Consider the following 20,000-nt stretch of genomic DNA (forward strand, 5'->3'; position numbering starts at 1 on the left):
CCGGTCAGGCGGCGTTAATTAGCCGCCTTAATTAATGCAATTTCCTCAGTTTCACTTTGAGCAGCTGTCTGTGTCTGCCGGTACATGCAGAGGGATAGAGGAGGGAGGGGGGGGGGGGGGGGAGTGCAAGAGCAACCAGAAGCAAATTAAACATCTCAGGTTGAGCAAATATGACTCTGGCTGCCTTTATAAAATAGCATGTCATATTTCCAGTCGGATAATTATGCACCTCTGAAATGAATCTCAAGCACGCCTCTCCCAAGAGATTTCCAGAGAGAGAGAGAGAGAGAGAGAGAGAGAGAGGAGAGAGAGAGAGAGAGAGGAGAGAGAGAGAGAGAGAGAGAGAGAGAGAGAGAGAGAGAGAGAGAGAGAGAGAGAGAGAGATGAGGAGGGAGAGAGAGAGAGAGAGAGAGAGAGAGAGAGAGAGAGAGAGAGCAAGTGGGAAGCAGAGAAAAAAAACAGAGATGCACCATAAAGTTCCACTTTCAAAACAAAGGGAACCTGGGGCCATCTGTAATTTTTCGGTGTTGTTTGGGTGTAAATATTATTGGTCGCTAATTGCATTTTAATCTCTTTGTAAGTAACTTGTGTGTGTGTGAGAGAGATGTGCATCCGTAGGGATACTGGAGGCCCCGCCCGGCTCCCAGCTGTTGGCAGCTGTCACAGACAGACAGGCGTAATTTCTGTGGTTAATTAGCTAATAGAGACCTGTTGCTCAGAGACAGCGGGGCTATTAACTCCAGCGGATTACTCTATGGAACTGGGCAGCTCCAGGGCATGTGTGTGTGTGTGTGTCTGTGTTTATGTAAATGTGTTCCACTGCCTATTGCTCTGTCTTTGGGTTAATACTGTACATGTGAGTTTCTTTTTGCACTGTCTGTATTTAAGAGTGATTGTCTGACTGGTGTAGGCTGCTTCATCGTGGTGCCCCTGCAGTAGGCCCCACAGGCCACAGCTTCATATTCCGTCCAGGTTTGTTGGACTGCTGAAAGTGGTGTTGCTGTACCCTTTGTTTTCTTCATTAAGACACGCTGTAGAACTTGTGATCAATAAGGAATCATTTCGAGGTGGGAGGGGGGGGGGCACGTCTGTGGGCCCTGAACTCTTGGCTGGTCCTGGGCCCCGAGCTAACGCTAACTGGCTGGCCTAACCCTCTGCGCTCCTCCAGTATGTATTTATACGCTTGTAATTGTTTAATCAATCCCTGTAATTCTGTTAAGGCCTCACAGCCAAGCCCGCTGCTTTGTGATTCTAATTGACGGCCCTTTCTAATCAATCAAAACTCTGCATGTATTACCTCAATATCCCCGATATACTTAGCTAATCAACACCATTGATCTTGTTTCTGTTTATGCTTTTTAAAAAAAAATAAAATCCCACATCACCATCGTGTTCTCTCCCTCTCTTTTTCTCTCTCTCTCTCTCTATCCCCTCTTTCTCTCTCTCTCTCTCTCTCTCTCCCTCTCCCTCTCTCTCTCTCTCTCTGCCCCTCCCACACATGCCCATTGCTGACGGAGCTCTGGCACTTAGTGCTCGCTCTGACGTTTCGTAATGGTTTGAAATGATGACCTTGGTGTTAGGGGACCGATTCACAGCACACAACACACATCACTGTGCTTGCATACGCACGCACAAATGCACACACACACACACACACACACACACACACACAGAGGAACACACTCCAAATTGCCTGGCTATCCATCACATGAGTTGCATGGCCTTGCAATCACTAAGATTGATTCTCATTTCATGATTTCATAATTTTCTCACAATTGCCTTCACTAAGCAAAACGCTGGCGCTAAGCCCTTTGAGATGTGTGTGTGTGTGTGTGTATGTCTATGTGCATTCATTCATGTGCATGTTGTGTGAGCACTGAACCTGATGTATTTAACGCTAAACACAGACATATGCCTACCTGTGCATAAAGCACACACACACACACACACACACACACACACACACTCTATATACATTCTGTAGCTTGTTTGTGTGTGTGCTGCACACATGCTACACACACAGAGCATACACACGTGCACGTACATTGCATGCTTTATCTTGTGTGTGTGTGTGTGTGTGTGTGTGTGTGTGTGTGACTGTGTGCATGAGCCACACACATGTGCCTAGATTCACGTAGTCCTGAGTAGCAATGTGGCGTCCATCTGGGGGGTGTGGGGCTGGCGGCCGTCTCCTGCCTTTAATCCCTAATGGACTTCCTGCGTCTCCGTTCGTTAGCCCTCAGGAGGAGATGAAAGTGTCCTCCAGCCAGCGGCCGCGGCCCAGGATGACTCCTCGCCTCGCACTCCCCAGCCCTCCCTGCATCCGGAGCGGGCCTGTAAAGAACCGCAGGTCCCTGGGGGAACCAGGCTCAGCCTCTCTCCTCCTCCTCCTCCCTCTCCTCCTCCTCCTCCTCCTCCTCTTCCTGCTCTTCCTGCGGAGTCTGAGGCTGTTTGTAGGGGGATTAGATAGACCCCATCTCTGCTTGGTGCTCATTGGAAAGGGGCTTCTATTTCTTATCTTTATGGCTGGCCACAGAACGAGCCGGCGATGGTAATGTCCCGAGCTGTCATCTTTAAGTGTCTGGGGTCACGTAAAGATGTGTGTGTGTGTGTGTGCCTGTCTGTCTGTGTGTGAGAGAGGGGTTGTAAACCGTGGGTTTTCTCACACACAAAATGAGCTGCGTCCATAAACACCCAAACACACACACACACACACACTCAAACGAATTGATATGCATACATAAACATTCCCACTCACTATTGCCTACAACTGCCCCCCCCCCCCCCCCCCCCCCCCACACACACACACACACACACAGCCCAAACACACAAACTGAATAAGCCTCATAAACTCCCCGCGCTCACACAGTATTGTGGCTTTCTGCCTCAGTCCCAGGCTTGACTTGAGGTCAATCCGTGGTTGAGCTCAGCTGCTGTCTCCCTCTCAACTGATTGGCTGGCCGTCAGGGGGAGAGCACTTTAATCATGCCTGGCATGTCCTGCCCCGGGCCGGGACCTTACACACACACACACACACACACACACACACACACACGCTACTACTCGACTCATGGTGTGTGTGTGTGTTTGAGAAGCACAAGTGCACTGATACACTGCACACTCAGAGCACACAGAGCATGTTGCTTCTTATAAACACACAAGCATGCACAGACACACACACACACACACACACACACACACACACACACACACACACACACACATACCCGTTTATCGGACTATAGGGACAATTTTGGATTTTTTGGGCAAATCAGACTTGGCATAGGGCTGCGAGGACACCAGGTTCCAGTGGTGCTAGAGCTACAAAAAACATACCAAAAATCATGAAAAAAATCAGGGAACCTATACACGACTTAAAATTAAAAGATTTTCTTTGCACAACTGAGATATAAAAAATGGCTATTTTTCAGACTTTTTGGTGGTTTGTAAAGACTTCTCTGTAACACTGTCTATAAGGACAGTGTGGTGTACAAGGTCAGTGATGTCATCATACACATACACCAAGTATAACCTGTTTTGAAAGGACACATGGCTTATAAGACCAAAGTGATGTCATCATACACATACACTATGTATAACCTGCTTTGAAAGGACAAGGTCTGTAAGGCCAGGTCACCATACACATACACCAAGTATAACCTGTTTTGAAAGGACGCATGGCTTATAAGACCAAAGTGACTGAGGCACACCATTATAATAATATGGAATATATTATGAGGTCATTTTTGTTTTCTTTGTTGACATCTGTTGTGCATTACAATTTGGCACACAAGTTGAAATAAGTGTGAATAACATCAGATTGAGACATAATTTGCAGATGATGTACACAGGCAGCACAATCACTCCATTCTACACTTCTTCCTATAGAAAACATCAGTACCTCCAATCAAATTCTGTCAAGTTACAAAAGTTTACAGATTACACCACGGCTCTTATCTGATGGGGTCTACCTACCCGTGGGCCAAATGTTACTACTTAACTAGGTTTGTTATTATTAACACACAACACATTCGTTGAATCACTGAACTATATTTGATTTGGTCACCTCAAGAATCTCTTCCTTCCTTAACAAGGACAGCATTTTAAAAAATAATAAAGGAAAATAAAAGTGAATCCTGACATTAAAAGGCCCAGGCTAACCACAAAGCAAAACAAACAAAACAAAAAACTGCCTGTGAGCAAAATAAATGAAGTGACCTAACCCATTTCTGAACACAGGACACCAACTTGTAAAACATGCCTAGAAAGGTAAAGGCTCAAGCTATCCAAAAGAGCATTTAGCGTTTGAATGCCTTTTAAAGGCCAAGCCTCTGTTGCGGACAAAATCTCTAATGTTTTGAATGGATCTGGTCTCCAAGATGGGGTGTTCCTTTTCCTTGCACTCCAGGCACTGCCCGCTGGTGGCAGTGACACCGTTTTCAACAAAAGGCCTTAGATGTTTCATCACTGCTTGTATCTCCTCCTCAGACCATGGTCTCTTCGTACACCGCCTTGATGAAACACAGAAACCTGAACAATTAAAAAAATATTAGAAGATAAAAAAAGAAAAAGAATGTACTTGCAGGTAGGGATGTTGCTGTTCAAAATTGCCAAACAAACTGGAACTTGTGTAGACAAAATGTATGTGGTAATAAATTGAGATCTGCTAAAAATCAAAGTTGGATTGTTTTCATTAACATGACATTTCATTACACTGCTTGTTAAAAACAAAATACACCCAGATTCTTTATATGCTTTATATGCCTAACCAAACATAATGTAAGTGTTGACTGCACATTAGCAAGTGTGCCTAGTGATGGACATGGCACCGCATTTAAATAATACCTTGAGTAACTGAGTCAGGGAGATGAGGTGAACCAGAAGTTACACAGGCAGAGTTCCTCTGGTCATCTAAAAAAACATTGCACAGTATAAATGTACAGTATGGGCTTAAAGAGCCTGTCTGCCTACCAGGGCTCCGAACCGGTTCAAGGAACGAAAACGAAAACCGAAAACGAACGGAATTTTACGAGGAGCGGAAACGGAAACGAAAACAAAATGCTCTTCAACTGTTCCGGAACAGAAACGTTATTCTGAAATCCACAAAACCGGTTAATAACGTTTTTTTTTTCGTTCTCTATATATTTTATAAAATTTCAAAAGCAAAAGCATATCCTATGTCAGGGAGACTATTTCCGGTTGTGCGAAAAACAAGCCCGCATCTACACTGTTAATGTGAGATAACAAGCCGCTATGTAGCCAACTACTGTAGGCGAACAGCCTAATAATTTGGTTTCTGCAGTTTGAAAAAAAAAAAAACGAATAAATGGACCTTTGGTCCAAATGTGTATATTTTGTCTTACTGTTGTAATGTAACCTATCCGTCTGCCACTTCGGATCTTAGGCCAGCTCGTAGCGTAGGCTACTGAAACTGATTTGGAAATTGTTTGTAGCCTATGCGTAATAGCCTATTTTGCCTGTCCACGCCTTGTCGTTTTAAAGTCGGGATTTGAAATGTTTGCGCAATTATAGCCTATTCTATGTAGAAGAGTTAAACAGGAAATTTGAGATAGGCCTTGTCAGCAACAGACAGGTTCGTTTATAAACAGGGTTGGAATTATAGCGCAAGCCTTTGAAGGTCTCCATATGGATAAAACTTAGGCTACAACCAGGTAAGGAGTTTAGCACGTATCCAGAAATATTTTTGATAAGAAATTATTTATAGGCATAGGTTAGGCCTATAGTAAGTCTGTAGGCTATGGGATGGATAGCCCATCTGAATGTTTTTGGATGCCGCCTGTGATTTATTATTTTTGGGCATAGCTACGATATAGGCTAAATCAAGAGGAAATAATGAGTATGTCTATTCTAAGGTAAAGTCCACAAAAATAGACTTGATAGGCCCACCAAACACTGCCGGAACTTTAAGAACGAACGATATTTTGCGTTCCGAACCGGTTCAGGACCGATATGTTGGTGGCGGAACGCATGCAAGAACGAAAACAAGTCAAGTCAAGTCAAGTCAAGTCAAGTCGGCTTTTATTGTCAATTTCTTTACATGCACTGGTCATACAAAGAATTGAAATTTCGTTTCTTACTTTCCCATGCAGACATAGACATGCTTTAAATACAGACATAGACATACTATGGACATAGCCATAGACAATAAACATTAAATTAAAGTGCAAGACTGAAATATAGAACATGTATGTATCAAAATAGAAATATAGGACATATATTAAAAAAAAATAGAGGTAGTTGTGTTGTATATTTCTATAGTCTTAACAGTTACATGAAGTAACTGGGGGGGGGGGGGGGGGGTTTGGTAGACAGGATCCTAGTTTCCTAGGTTCCTGGTTGGCTGGTGGGTGGGGGGGGCTGTCAGTGATGGGAGAGTGGGTAGAGTGTTCAGCATCCTGATTGCTTGGTGGATGAAGCTACTTGCCAGTCTGGTGGTGCGGGAGCGGAGGCTCCTGTACCGCTTTCCAGAGGGCAGGAGGCTGAACAGTTCGTGTGCAGGGTGGGTTGTATCCTTGACAATCATTAGTGCTTTGCGGGTGAGGCGGGTGGTGTAAATGTCCTGCAGGGAGGGGAGTGGTGCTCCAATGATCCTCTTAGCTGTGTTAACAGTGCGCTGGAGGGTCTTCCTGTTCTGATCTGTGCAGCTTCCGCCCCACACTGTGATGCTGCTGGAGACGATGCTCTCGATGGTCCCTCTGTAGAATGTAGTCATGACAGGAGGCGTGGCACTTGCCTTCTTCAATTTGCGCAAGAAGTAGAGGCGCTGCTGGGCTTTCTTCGCCAGTGATGCTGTGTTGGTGGTCCAGGAGAGGTCGTCGCTGATGTGCACCCCCAGAAATTTTGTGCTGCTCACTCTCTCCACAGCATCTCCGTCGATGGACAGTGGTGGCAGTTGTTTGTGGCCTCTCTGAAAGTTGACAACAATCTCCTTGGTCTTGCTGACATTTAGCAGGAGGTTGTTGTCTTTGCACCATTTAGCCAGCAGGTCTACTTCTTCTCTGTAGTGAGCCTCATCGCCCTTAGTGATGAGGCCCACCAGTGTTGTGTCGTCCGCAAACTTCACCAGATGGTTGGAGCTGTGAGTGGTTGTACAGTCATGTGTTAGCAGTGTGAAGAGCAGGGGGCTGAGCACACACCCTTGAGGGGCCCCCGTGCTCAGGGTCAGAGTGCTTGAGGTGTTGTTCCCGACACGTACTGCTTGTGGTCTCTGCAACAGGAAATCCAGCAGCCAGTTGCAGAGGGAGGTACTGAATCCTAGCTTGTCCAGTTTGCTGATGAGTTGTTGTGGTATTATGGTATTGAATGCTGAACTGAAGTCTATGAACAGCATTCTCACATATGAGTCTTTATTGTCTAAGTGGGTGAGGGCTGGATGGAGGGCAGAGCAGATTGCATCCTCTGTGGATCGTTTGGCTCGGTATGCAAACTGGAAGGGGTCCAGGGTGGGGGGTAGGGTGGCTTTGATGTGTGACATGACTAGCCGTTCGAAGCACTTCATGATTATGGGCGTGAGTGCTACAGGACGGTAGTCATTGAAGCATGATGGTGATGATTTCTTTGGCACGGGTATGATGGTGGCAGTTTTGAAAAGTGATGGGATGATTGCTTGCTCCAGAGAGGTGTTGAAAATGTCTGTAAGAACATCCTTCAGCTCTTCTGCACAGTCCTTCAACACTCGTCCTGGTATGTTGTCTGGGCCTGCTGCTTTGCGTGGGTTAATGGTGGCTAGTGTCCTCTTCACGCTGGCAGAGGACAGGTACAGGGGTTGGTCGTGGGGGGGAGGTGGGGTTTTCTGTGGGTGAGTGTCATTTTGTGCTTCAAAACGGGCGAAAAAACTGTTCAGGTCATTTAGCAGAGAGGTGTTGTTCTCACAGCTCCGTGGCGCAGGCTTGTAGTCAGTGATGGCCTGTATGCCCTGCCATAGGCTCTGTGCATCTCTGCTGTCTTTGAAGTGTGTTGTTATTTTGTCTGTGTAATCCTTTTTTGCCTTCCTGATGCCCTGGGACAGGTTAGCCCTCGCTGTTCTTAGGCCAGCTACATCTCCAGCTCTGAAGGCTTTGTCTCTGGCCCTCAGCAGTCTGTGGACGTCTCCTGTCAGCCATGGCTTCTGGTTGGCCCGAGTGGTGATGTGTTTTATTTCTGTAACATCATCGATGCATTTGGTGATGTAGGAGGTCACAGTGTCTGTGTATTCCTCAATGTCAATGTGGTTGTTGTGGGTGGCAGCTGTTTTGAAGATATCCCAGTCTGTTGTTTCAAAGCAGTCCTGAAGTTGTGAGACGGCCCCCTCCGGCCACATTCTTCACCTCCTTCAAACGTTAAACATAGGCCTACCTGAACCGTTCGGAACGGAACGTTTGAAAAATAATTTCGTTTTCAAGCCCTGCTGCCTACCAATCAAAGACCATGGGCATAGAGGGGATATATGTAAAACTGTAATATATTCTACTACCATGCACATAACAAGCAGACAGCCAATTCTATATTATAATAACTATGCTCATGGCAAAGTTGTTGAACCGGGTGAAGTAAGGAGAGCCTGACTTTGCAACCATACCTTGAGCGATAATTTTACTAGGAAATTATGTACATTTTACACAGGCCAAGTCTTCCCTGTAGTTTTAAAATTATCATGCAAACTACTGAACACATCAAAATACTAACCACAATGCATACATGTATGTGTCACAATGAAAAGAGATGACAAAAAAGTAAGCTTCTAACAAAGTTTCTAACCATCGTACTACTGGACAATTCCTGACAAACACTTTTAATACACTCTAATGAACCCACAGACTCCAGCTCATTACATGATATGTTTGGCAAATGTTGGGTCCATCATTGAGATTATACCTTGAGCTGCAGTCTCGGAGAGATGAGGTGATCCAAAAGTCCCAGAAGTCAACATTTCTTCATTGTCTAAGAACAACAAAAGACAAAAAAAAAACAATGGTATCAAATGCACAGCTAGGGTAGGCAATAAAAAGTTCCTACATCTGTGAAATAACAGTAGGAGGTCATCTAAATGTCAATAAAAAAAAGCCTATTTTAAATATTTCACCAACACAATTACAACATCCGCAACACGGAATACAACAATTTCAGTAGCCTTGGGACCCCATTTTAACAGTACCTTGCAATGTGGAAACATTAGGGAGTTGCTGTGATCCTGTATCCATTTTGTCTATGTCATCTATTAAATGACATTGTAAAAAGGTTATTACAGCAACCATACACACCAAGCAGATTTAACAATGTGTAAATGATTCATACCACCAATTTCATCCAGAGATTTTCCTTGAATATCCTTCACACTTCCCTTCTCCATAGCCATAAGCAGCTTTGAGATCTTAGCCAGCTGAATCGTTGATTGGGGCAGTCGATAGTACTCCCTATGCACCCTAATGTCATGGCCGAGAAAGTCGGCCAGCTGGTCCAGTTCATTATCTTTCAAGTTCATGACTTGGCTTATTGTGGCGATCTGTTTGCGAAGGTTAGTTGATCTGAGGTTTTGAGGATCTTCGGCTCCACAAGCATCTGCAAATTGACCAAACTGTCCTCTGTAATGACCATCACTACAAGGAATAGCGAAGAGGTAATTGTTGTTTTCAGTTACTCCACACTCTTTCCTCTTACTAATGAGGAGTGACAGGTTAGCAGTCATATCAGGGGTCAGGATCACAGCAACCTTTCGTCCTTTTTTCCCCCTCAATTCCACTCTGGCGAATTGTTTGCAAAGTCTCTTCTCAACTTCTGTAAGCCCAGTGCTTATGTCATCATTTAGTTGTGACACATCACGATCTTCAAAATTGTTTACAGTCATCCTTGCCACTTCACCTTCCCTTCTCCTATTAAACAAAATGACTTGACAGAGGGTCACCTTTGCTAGTGCTGCATAAGTGCCTGCTGTTGGGTTATCGGCTAGTTTCTCCTTAGCCAATTCCACTTGCTGACCAAGATATAACTGCAGCTTCTGAACGTCCTTGGCCAGTGGAAGCCTGGTGCTCTTATTGTATTTTGCCTCACTCAGGTTTGATAAGGCAGAATGGGAAACTAATTCAGACCACTTTGTTTCATGAAGTGTATGAAACCTCTTGATGGAATCGACCCCCTCTTGGTCCTCTTCCATTAGGGCACGACACATGATGAGGTCACTTATCTTTCTGAGAGAATGCCCAATTTTAAGAGCCAGACTTGGGGCTTTGAATGTGTTGTGTTGGTGATCAAAACCTGAAACTCTCTTAACAGCACCAGTAAGAGTAAAGAAGTTGCCTGGTTTTATTGCCTCTTCCATGTTATGGATTCTAGTTGTGTGGCGCAAAGTCACAAGTAATCTCCCAAGTTCCCTTACTTTCTGTCTTATATACTCATGCTTTGATCGGTCACTCCCATGCTTATTAAAGAGGGACTGGGCAAACTGCATGAGATAATGATCATTCCTTATTGCAGTGGACACGTCATCCTTGTGCATTTTGCCCAGCACTGACCAAAGTTCACTTGAAATTGGCTGGGACATTGTAAATTGAGCAGATGCTATACCAATGACCCTCTCTGTCCACTCAGGTCCCTCTTCAACATTATTCTCGGGTCTTAGAGCACATCTTTTCATATGTCGAGAAAGTTCTTTTCTGGATAACATACCCTTACAGTACAAGCAGTAATCATACGTCTCAGGGCTGCTACTCTGTTTGGAACTCCTTTTCACTTTAAGACAGCCTGACCCTGTGGTTTTAACAGTCGAGTTATGCTTGAAGTTGCCAAGGTTTCGGAATTTCTCAAGAAGAACCCTTCTGTCCTTTGATGATTTGGGGAACTGGAGTGCCTGTGCGATTTCAGCATTTTCATTTACATGCTTCTCGAGATGACGTGCAAATTTTGTTTGAGGTTTCCCACATACAAAACAATAATTGACTTGGCTTTTAAGGAATTTTCCTGATTTGGTTGGGGATTTACTTTGGCCAAGAATATCCACAGTGCTTTCTGGTTCTGGTTCGGGGTCTGGTTCAGCAAAAGTAACTAAATCAGGCATATTGGTATGGGACTTCTTGGATGGTTCAGGCAACTCGACACTCAACTCTGTTCCTGAGCTTTCTGAATCCGATACAGACTCTGAGCTTTCTGGTTCTGGGTGAGCAAAAGTAACTAAATCAGGCATATTGGTATGGGACTTCTTGGATGGTTCAGCCAACTCGGCACTCAACTCTGTTCCTGAGCTTTCTGAATCCGATACAGACTCTGGGATGTACTCATCACCAGATGAGACATCATCCTGTAAAGTATATTAAATTAATTAATTACAGCATATTTTAATAAACAGAAATACACATGGGAAGGATGGTGTCAAAAACAAACTGCTAAATGCCATCATATTGATATTAAGCATATTATACTTCAATGTTCACTTACATCTGATATATCCCAGTCTTCTGAGGACTTCTGGAGGCAGATTTTGTGCCACACACCACAGCATTCTTCACAGACAAAATTAGACAAAAATTGATCAATTGTTGACCAATTGCATACTCATTTTCTTATTAAATGGAATAAGCTTCACACTTATGAAACATACACAATTAAGAAATGCTAACAAAATGAACTGTTCAGTACAAATGCACAGTTTGAGTGATGGCTAAAACTTTAACAAAAAGTACACGTTTCAACCATTAAGGTAGAATTCACTGGAGTGGCAGAGCCTTTACATTACCCATTTGAAGTCAGTTTAAAAAAAGTATGTAGTGATCCCACACATTAAATTCACTCACTAACGTTCAATAACTGTAACTGTTCAAATGGTGCATTCTTATGGTATTTCCAGACAGATAATTATCTAATTAAACTTAAAAATATGACATAATATGGCATCCTCCTAACAATCAAGAGATTTGAGATTCTGATTATAAACTGTTACTGTAAAAACAGACACATTAGTAGCCTGACCTGACCAAACACGGATTCTTTTTTTAATGCGTAATGTGCAAGGTGTAGGCCGTTTCAGAATGAATCCTTGGCTCAAAGATTTCTGGCAGAATGGTCTAATGTGGAACAGAAATGCTGAAATGTTTATCCTTAATACAATTAATTAAGCTAATAAGGCTTCTGAGAATAAAAGGAAAGTAACTGGAAAGGTGTGGAGACACCTACAAGCATTTGGATTGCCAATTGCTTGGTGGATCTATTGAATTAGTTCTGGATTTATTAGGCCTAAAGTTTATGTTCATCATTACCTTTTATACAGTATATTTATCATCTCAATTAGCCAAACTAAATTTGAAGTCCACTCGATCTATTATCAACTCAGATGCTTAAATATAGACCCAGTGACTTATTGGAAGGCACAAAGTTAGAAAAAGTTGAAAGTCGAAGGGTTTAACATCATCTTCAAAGTTGAGCGTATGTACAAAATGACTTCATCAATGTCCTGAGCGCACCATAGAGTTGATGGCATTTTCCTTGTGTTGATACTCACTTACACATAATGAAACGTATGCATAATGAGACGTGCATTATGCTTTTCAGCCAAGCTAATCTTTAATAATGCTGACGAAGAAGCACAAACATTTTCCTATGTTCACGTACAGTAGCGCATCAAACCAAGAAATGTGTTATTTGCATTGGTAACATTGCAAATATGGGCTTGTTGGAATTTGTCTATACAACAATTCAAACAGTGGTGTTTCGTTTATTGTGCGATTACATTGAAAACAACTCATCTATAAGTTGTAATTTTATTTCGGAGTCACACAAATTAATAAAGTCCATGAAAGATGGATTTATCCGCACTGCAGCGAACCGGATGAAAGAATGAAACATATGCAAGGATTTAAGGTTGTAGCCTAACTTGGGTCTAAGTCTAAGTCTAATAACTTGCCTGGCACGTCATAGTATCTGCTACTCCAGTGTCTTTCACCGCAATGGTGTGACTTGATAAAACATTCAATCAACATGTTTTTATGATTTATAGGTGCGAGTCTGGAACTGACCCATGGCATGAAATGAAACTACTTATACTGAGAAATGCATTAATTAGGAGAAGATGAAAAACACACTTACGTTTGCATCTTACACCGTGCCATCTGATAGATGTGAAAGGTGAATGGCATATCCAGCATTTGTCAATTCTCACCGATTCAAAAACCAGCTTATGGATTGTACACTGTGACAAACATTTTCAAAACATGAAATAAATATAAGACCTTTACACACACAAATTGTATCATGAATTGTTTTACTTTCACACAAATCCATGTACTTTTCTACAAATCCATCAGGAGAGATGAGAAGGGGTAAAGAAGTTACTTTTATAATATAGAAGCATATATATTCAATTCCTGTGACTTAAGTTTAGCTAACTGTTGGGGTGTCACTCATCACACACACAAAAGAGAAAGATATGCTTCTCTTGTGATGATGGCAAAGACAACAATTCCTCTAAATAATGAAGTAAACCTTCATCTGACATTTAAAAAAAACAGAAACACATCTAGTTTCGGAACCTGTGTCCAAAGCCAAATTTAGATTTACCCTGCTTAACTTCTATCATCTGTAAAAAAAGAAATGGCAACAGGGATCTCTACCAATCAATGGCTTTGCTTAACACTAAAAGTTAAACTCCAGGACCAGGGTAAATCAACCTACAGCCCTGTTGTTTGAAGACAGCGAGTGCTAGGAAGAATGAAAAAATGTTCTACAATACAGACCACTAGCGAAACAGCCGGAAATTAACTGATGGGGGCAAGGAAACTGATTATTCTCTTCTTCCTAGCCACAGCACTACATAACCTCAAACTGCAAGGAAATAGGTTGATAAACCCTGGACTATCTGGAAAACCCCTGGAAAAATCTGTGCACGTGTTTGCAATACAGACGTCACAACATAGTATGAACAGCTTTGTTCACCCAGCTCAGTCATAAACAAAAGGCAGCAATTTTACAGAGAGCATTTTTAACATTTTTAACATTATTTAATGTTGGCACTGGCACTTAAAAACACTAAATGGGTAAATTGCAATAAATGGGCTTAGTTTTGGAGCCAAACGTTGGAGTTAGAATGAAAACCTCTGTGGCAATTGTGGCAACAGCCACATCATTTTCGTTATGCATTATTTGTATTGGTTGTTTAAAAACAGGAAAAAAGTGATCCGATTAATCGATCAATAAAGTACTAGATTAATCAATTACAAAAAGAATCGATAGCAGCAGCCCTAACTAAAACAATGAAAATTGTGTTCCATGAAACATCACAGTACTTCTAACCATTGTTCAATTTCAAAACACAGGTAATTACAAACTCACCTCACAAGCAGAGTCATTTGGCACAGCTCTGGATGATTGACACCCTGATCTTGATTCGGTCTCTGTACAACAGAACACAGGGAGATTCAGTGCTTGACTTTCCTCAAGTCATAATATACTCAACTCACATCCCTGACAGACGATATTCTACTCAAAATGTCCATCAAGACATAAAAAAAAATGTGGCAATATCAGGCCATTTTCATGCTGCAAACCCTTAGCAGGCATGACATGCATTGCCAGAAGTTAACAACATTTACTCAAAACTATAACTGACCACTGGCAAGCTCTGCTGAGAACACAGGGGATAACACCTCCTGGTGCTGGACACCAACTTCTTCTGTGAAAGAGGGGATTGGAGAAGTGCCACACTGACCTCTGACACAGTGCACCTAAAAAAATGAACAGCAATATGCAAAGATGAACAGGCATCAACTGGTACAGATGGGAATACTCCATACAGTATGTGCAAAGACAGAATATTTAACAAGATTTAGTAACCATTTTGGATAAGGGAGGCATGTCACTGCATAACAAATTTCTTAACTAGCCACTTTACAAGCATGTGCTGTAGTTTCTACATATGTGTGGGACACAGGGGAATATTCATGTTATGTGAGGACAGTTTATAACACAGACAAACTCATGGTATGCAAGGACATGGTCCTTTGGACTTCTAATGACATCCTTTATCAAACTCTAAGTCTTCTGTTATTGAACTCCCAGTGTATGGCACACTCAGTAAAAAAACAGTGTTGGGGGGACACCATGGTTAGTAAAACCATCCATACTGAATAGAAAACATTTCCACTGTAGCTGCAAGATGTTTACTAAAACACTGAACATTGTGTTCCATGGAACATCACAGTACTTCTAACCATTGGTCAATTTCAAAACACAGGTGAAATTGTTAGCGGCTAACTGAAATAAAACCACCTATATGATAGCCAATCTATATGTATGGTGAAGGGTATGTGAAGCTATTTTAATTTCAATTTCAAAGCCCAAGGGAACTTCATCAGGATGCATAGTATCCGGTATCCATGAAACAACTGGCCTTTAAAAATAAAAATCTGCCTGGCTCTATGGGAATTTAACATAGGGGTATGTATACTTATGAGCACTTGTATTGTAAGGAAGAACATTTATTTATTTACAATACATAATTCATTCACAAAGAAAATTGGTGTCTTTAAAGGTTGAATTTTTCCTCATTTTTTTATTAAGACATTAAGATCAATTTTCAAAAGATGATATTTTTTATTCTTCTTTTTAGTCAACTTTAGCATGTATATGCTAAGGGTATGTAAACTTATGAGCACAACTGTACTGTAGGTACACATTGATGCCACAAGTAAGAATGTGTATTAAAGAGACAAAACGCTATTCCTCAACTAGCCACTTTACAAGCATGTGCTGTAGTTTCTACATCTGTGTGTGACCCAGGGGAATATTCATGTTATGTGAGGACAGTTTGTAACACAGACAAACTCATGGTATGCAAGGACATGGTCCTTTGGACTTCTAATGACATCCTTGATCAAACTCTAAGTCTTCTGTTATTGAACTTCCAGTGTATGGCACACTCAGAAAAAAAACAGTGTTGGGGGGACACCATGGTTAGTAAAACCATCCATACTGAATAGAAGACATTTCCACTGTAGCTGCAAGATGTTTACTAAAACACTGAACATTGTTTTCCATGGAACACCACAGTACTTCTAACCATTGGTCAATTTCAAAACACAGGTAAATTCAAACTCACCTCACAAGCAGAGTCATTTGGTGTGGCTCTGGATGATTGACACCCTGATCTTGATTCAGTCTCTGTACAAGAGAACACAGGGAGATTCAGTGTTTGACTTTCCTCAAGTCATAAAACCACATATAGGTATACTATACTCAACTCACATCCCTGACAGACAATATTCTACTCAAAATGTCCATCAAGACATAGATAAATGGCCTGATATTGCCACATTTTTCATGCTGCAAACCCTTAGCAGGCATGACATGCATTGCCAGAAGTTAACAACATTTACTCAAAACTATAACTGACCACTGGCAAGCTCTGCTGAGAACACAGGGGATAACCCCTCCTGGTGCTGGACACCAACTTCTCCAATCCCCTCTTTCGCAGAAGAAGTGCCACACTGACCTCTGACACAGTGCACCTAAAAAGAATTAACAGCAATATGCAAAGATGAACAGGCATCAACTGGTACAGATAGGAATACTCCATACAGTATGTGCAAAGACAGAATATTTAACAAGATTTAGCAACCATTTTGGATAAGGAAGGCATGTCACTGCATAACAAATTACATCATCAAGCCGCAAGAAACAGCTGACGATGCACCATATACTGTAGGTACATATTGATGCCACAAGTAAGAATGTGTATTAAAGAGACAAAACGCTATTCCTTAACTAGCCACTTTACAAGCATGTGCTGTAGTTTCTACATCTGTGTGTGACACAGGGGAATATTCATGTTATGTGAGGACAGTTTGTAACACAGACAAACTCATGTTATGCAAGGACATGGTCCTTTGGACTTCTAATGACATCCTTGATCAAACTCTAAGTCTTCGGTTATTGAACTCCCAGTGTATGGCACACTCAGGAAAAAAACAGTGTTGGGGGGACACCATGGTTAGTAAAACCATCCATACTGAATAGACATTTCCACTGTAGCTGCAAGATGTTTACTAAAACACTGAACATTGTGTTCCATGGAACACCACAGTACTTCTAACCATTGGTCAATTTCAAAAACTCACCTCACAAGCAGAGTCATTTGGCGCGGCTCTGGATGATTGACACTCTGATCTTGATTCAGTCTCTATACAAGAGAACACAGGGAGATTCAGTGTTTGTCTTTCCTCAAGTCATAAAACCATACTATACTCAACTTACATCCCTGACAGACAATATTCTACTCAAAATGTCCATCAAGACATGATATATGGCCTGATATTGCCACATTTTTCATGCTGCAAACCCTTAGCAGGCATGACATGCATTGCCAGAAGTTAACAACATTTACTCAAAACTATAACTGACCACTGGCAAGCTCTGCTGAGAACACAGGGGATAACACCTCCTGGTGCTGGACACCAACTTCTCCAATCCCCTCTTTCGCAGAAGAAGTGCCACACTGACCTCTGACACAGTGCACCTAAAAAAATGAACAGCAATATGCAAAGATGAACAGGCATCAACTGGTACAGTGTCTATTTCACTCAAACCTTTAAGTTTGTGACACTGAAAACGATGTAGACAGGGGAACAAAGTGTGAATTGATGGCTATCAGTACCGACAAAAGATTTTCAGACTGTACCTGCAGTATAATTGTAATTCATTGATAAATATGTCCCTTACGAAACTATAATTTCTAATCATTCATACATCCCGAAATAAACAGCTGAATTCAAACTAACCTCATGCACAGGGTTGTCTGGTGTGGGAGTGGATGACTGACACTCTGCTCTCAATTCGGTGTCTGTTGAAGAGAACACAGGACATGAAGGTACAGTGCCTTGCAAGACCCCAGTATTTACCAGGCATTGCTTCTTCAAGCAGGGACTCACCTCTGAATAAGTCTGTAGAGAAAACATTGGGTTCCAAGTCATGGGCGTGGTCACTAAGCTCTGCAACGGAGTGTTGGCCAGAAGGGAAACTTCCACCACTGAGTTGTGTCTAAACAAGTTAAACAGAAAAAAATTGGGCAGCAGTGGTTGTAACAGTAGGGGAAATATACAAAACATACAGATAAGCTTGCTGGCATCATCTGGGAGAGAGATAGCCTGGAAAATCCAGACCCTGGTAATCTAGAAAGATTAAGGGTCTGGCCACGAACAATGTAATGGCCCAACTCGAGGGACGGCAACAAGCATGCATTTAAAAATCTCACTGCACGCAATTGGATAACACTATGACCAATGTGTACCGTCCTCCAACGTTACAGTGCAGTCTTCATCAGTTTAGCTGGTTCCCCGGGATATCGGGGTAAAAGTAACGTGCATCATTGCCAGAGTGTCTCGCCGAGACAATTCCATTGTGCTCTCGCGAGAACTCTGGATATCCACGGTAGGAGAGAGACACGATTGACTGAAAACCAGATTGAAGACCACCAAGATGTGACTTCTGTTTTTTGGTTATGATTGTTGGCACTAACAAACGATAGGTATTGTGTAATCTCTGTGGCCTCATGAAACGGACACAGCTTAACACAAAGAGAGGATTTCATTTTTATCAAGATGTCAAAATATAGGCTATACTTTTTAAACCTTGACACCAATTCATATGGGGATAAAATCAAAATGACCCACCTCTTTACGCCAGGGCCATTCTTTCCCACCATAGTCATAAGTGATTTCAGTTCCAGCCATAACTTCCTTCAGTGCAAAAAGGCAGAGATGTGGCTTCCCATCTGCTTCGATCAACTTCATTCTGCAATTTGGTGCCTTGTGCTCATCGTTTACCAGTCGTCCAAATGACCCATCTTCAAGTGCTCCATCAATACTGCAAATGTACAAACATCATGCACTAAACAGACGTTTATAGTGACACTTTTGAATTGTACATGCACAGTTGATGCAAGTTAAAATGCAACATGAGATCTTTACTTCAGAAATCCTGACTTCTCACTATAGTAATCTAAACATATTAGTCATTCTGAACCTACCACCATGTCTTCCGCTTCCATGTGAAGTCAAACATGAAGATCGAACATGCATTGTGGTACAGTTTACGTCTATGTTCAGCTTCAGCTGCATCAATGAGCTCCCCTCTATACTCCACCACAAAGTCTCCTTGATTGAAAACAGCTAAAGTGAAGATACCACGACCTGCAGACACAACCTTATTAGAGTAACAGGGGTAGCAGACTATCCAGACTATATCTATTGGATAAAACTCAGAAATGCAAATAATCACATAAAACTGAATTATTCCTATAAATTGCTACAATGCAACTTCAATTCAAGAACCAGTGACGTGTAACCTTCAGTCTAGCCTACAGTGTGTCAGTCACTCACCTTTAACTGGATTAATATATTTGATCTCCAACATTGAATTCTTGTCTCTTCCTGCAAGGATGTGATTAGTGGCATCCTGAAGAGGAGTAGTTCTCCGTGGCATGACAGAAGTTACTAAGGAAATTAAGAACAAAAATGTAAACAACAAAACAACTTCACTACTCTTCATCTCACTAATACCATGTATATTCAAACAGTATGTTCAGATACTAAATGACAATGCATACAAAGAAATAGAGAAACAGAAAATGTAGGCTATGTTAAAGGATAAACTCAACGGAGTTCTAAACAAAGCACTCATTTACCACAGACCTTAGCTTAGCCGTCAAAATTCTATGTGCTGGACATTAAGCTTGCCAAACCATAACCTCTGGCTATAATTTCCACACGTAGGAGATAATGTTGGGCTACTTAATATTTAGTCTATTAGTTGTCTAGATGGGCACGTCCTCCCTTACCTCTTCAAAGAAATTGGAACAATTCAGACTTAAAATAAAGTTTAACATTGATAGTCACGATTGTAGCCCCCCTCCCTCCCCCAATACCACTGTGTGCTGTTCGTGGTTTAGGAGCATAAAGAGCAACGTTGTAATGTAGTTTGCTAGCGAAATTGACGTTAGTAAAAGTCTGACGCCTCTGATGAAA

At 41.9% G+C, this 20,000-nt stretch overlaps 1 protein-coding gene across 9 annotated transcripts in view; it reads right to left on the reverse strand.

Annotated features, from left to right (window-relative positions):
- Positions 1-4,034: 4,034 nt before the first annotated feature.
- Positions 4,035-20,000, reverse strand: part of LOC121707225 — a 17,070-nt gene continuing 1,104 nt past the window's right edge. For 2 of the 9 annotated variants that reach the window (XM_042089618.1, XM_042089619.1), the window contains exons 2-19: positions 19,356-19,469; positions 19,004-19,166; positions 18,648-18,840; positions 17,907-18,015; positions 17,757-17,818; positions 17,380-17,494; positions 17,097-17,158; positions 16,373-16,487; positions 16,079-16,140; positions 14,591-14,705; positions 14,314-14,375; positions 13,072-13,174; positions 11,428-11,492; positions 9,295-11,290; positions 9,155-9,214; positions 8,875-8,940; positions 4,846-4,911; positions 4,035-4,530 (exon numbers count right to left, since the gene is read on the reverse strand). In XM_042089618.1, coding sequence (XP_041945552.1) covers positions 4,283-4,530; positions 4,846-4,911; positions 8,875-8,940; positions 9,155-9,214; positions 9,295-11,290; positions 11,428-11,492; positions 13,072-13,174; positions 14,314-14,375; positions 14,591-14,705; positions 16,079-16,140; positions 16,373-16,487; positions 17,097-17,158; positions 17,380-17,494; positions 17,757-17,818; positions 17,907-18,015; positions 18,648-18,840; positions 19,004-19,166; positions 19,356-19,458 — 3,765 coding nt within the window. In that variant the 5' untranslated portion in view covers positions 19,459-19,469 and the 3' untranslated portion in view covers positions 4,035-4,282. Of the gene's footprint in view, positions 4,531-4,845; positions 4,912-8,874; positions 8,941-9,154; positions 9,215-9,294; positions 11,291-11,408; positions 11,493-13,071; positions 13,175-14,313; positions 14,376-14,590; positions 14,706-16,078; positions 16,141-16,372; positions 16,488-17,096; positions 17,159-17,379; positions 17,495-17,756; positions 17,819-17,906; positions 18,016-18,647; positions 18,841-19,003; positions 19,167-19,355; positions 19,470-20,000 lie in introns of all 9 variants that reach the window. The other 7 variants (XM_042089623.1, XM_042089620.1, XM_042089621.1 and 4 more) reach the window with 7 other exon arrangements.

The sequence above is a fragment of the Alosa sapidissima genome, chromosome 4 (genome assembly GCF_018492685.1).
Source record: "Alosa sapidissima isolate fAloSap1 chromosome 4, fAloSap1.pri, whole genome shotgun sequence".
Classification (NCBI taxonomy): domain Eukaryota; kingdom Metazoa; phylum Chordata; class Actinopteri; order Clupeiformes; family Clupeidae; genus Alosa; species Alosa sapidissima.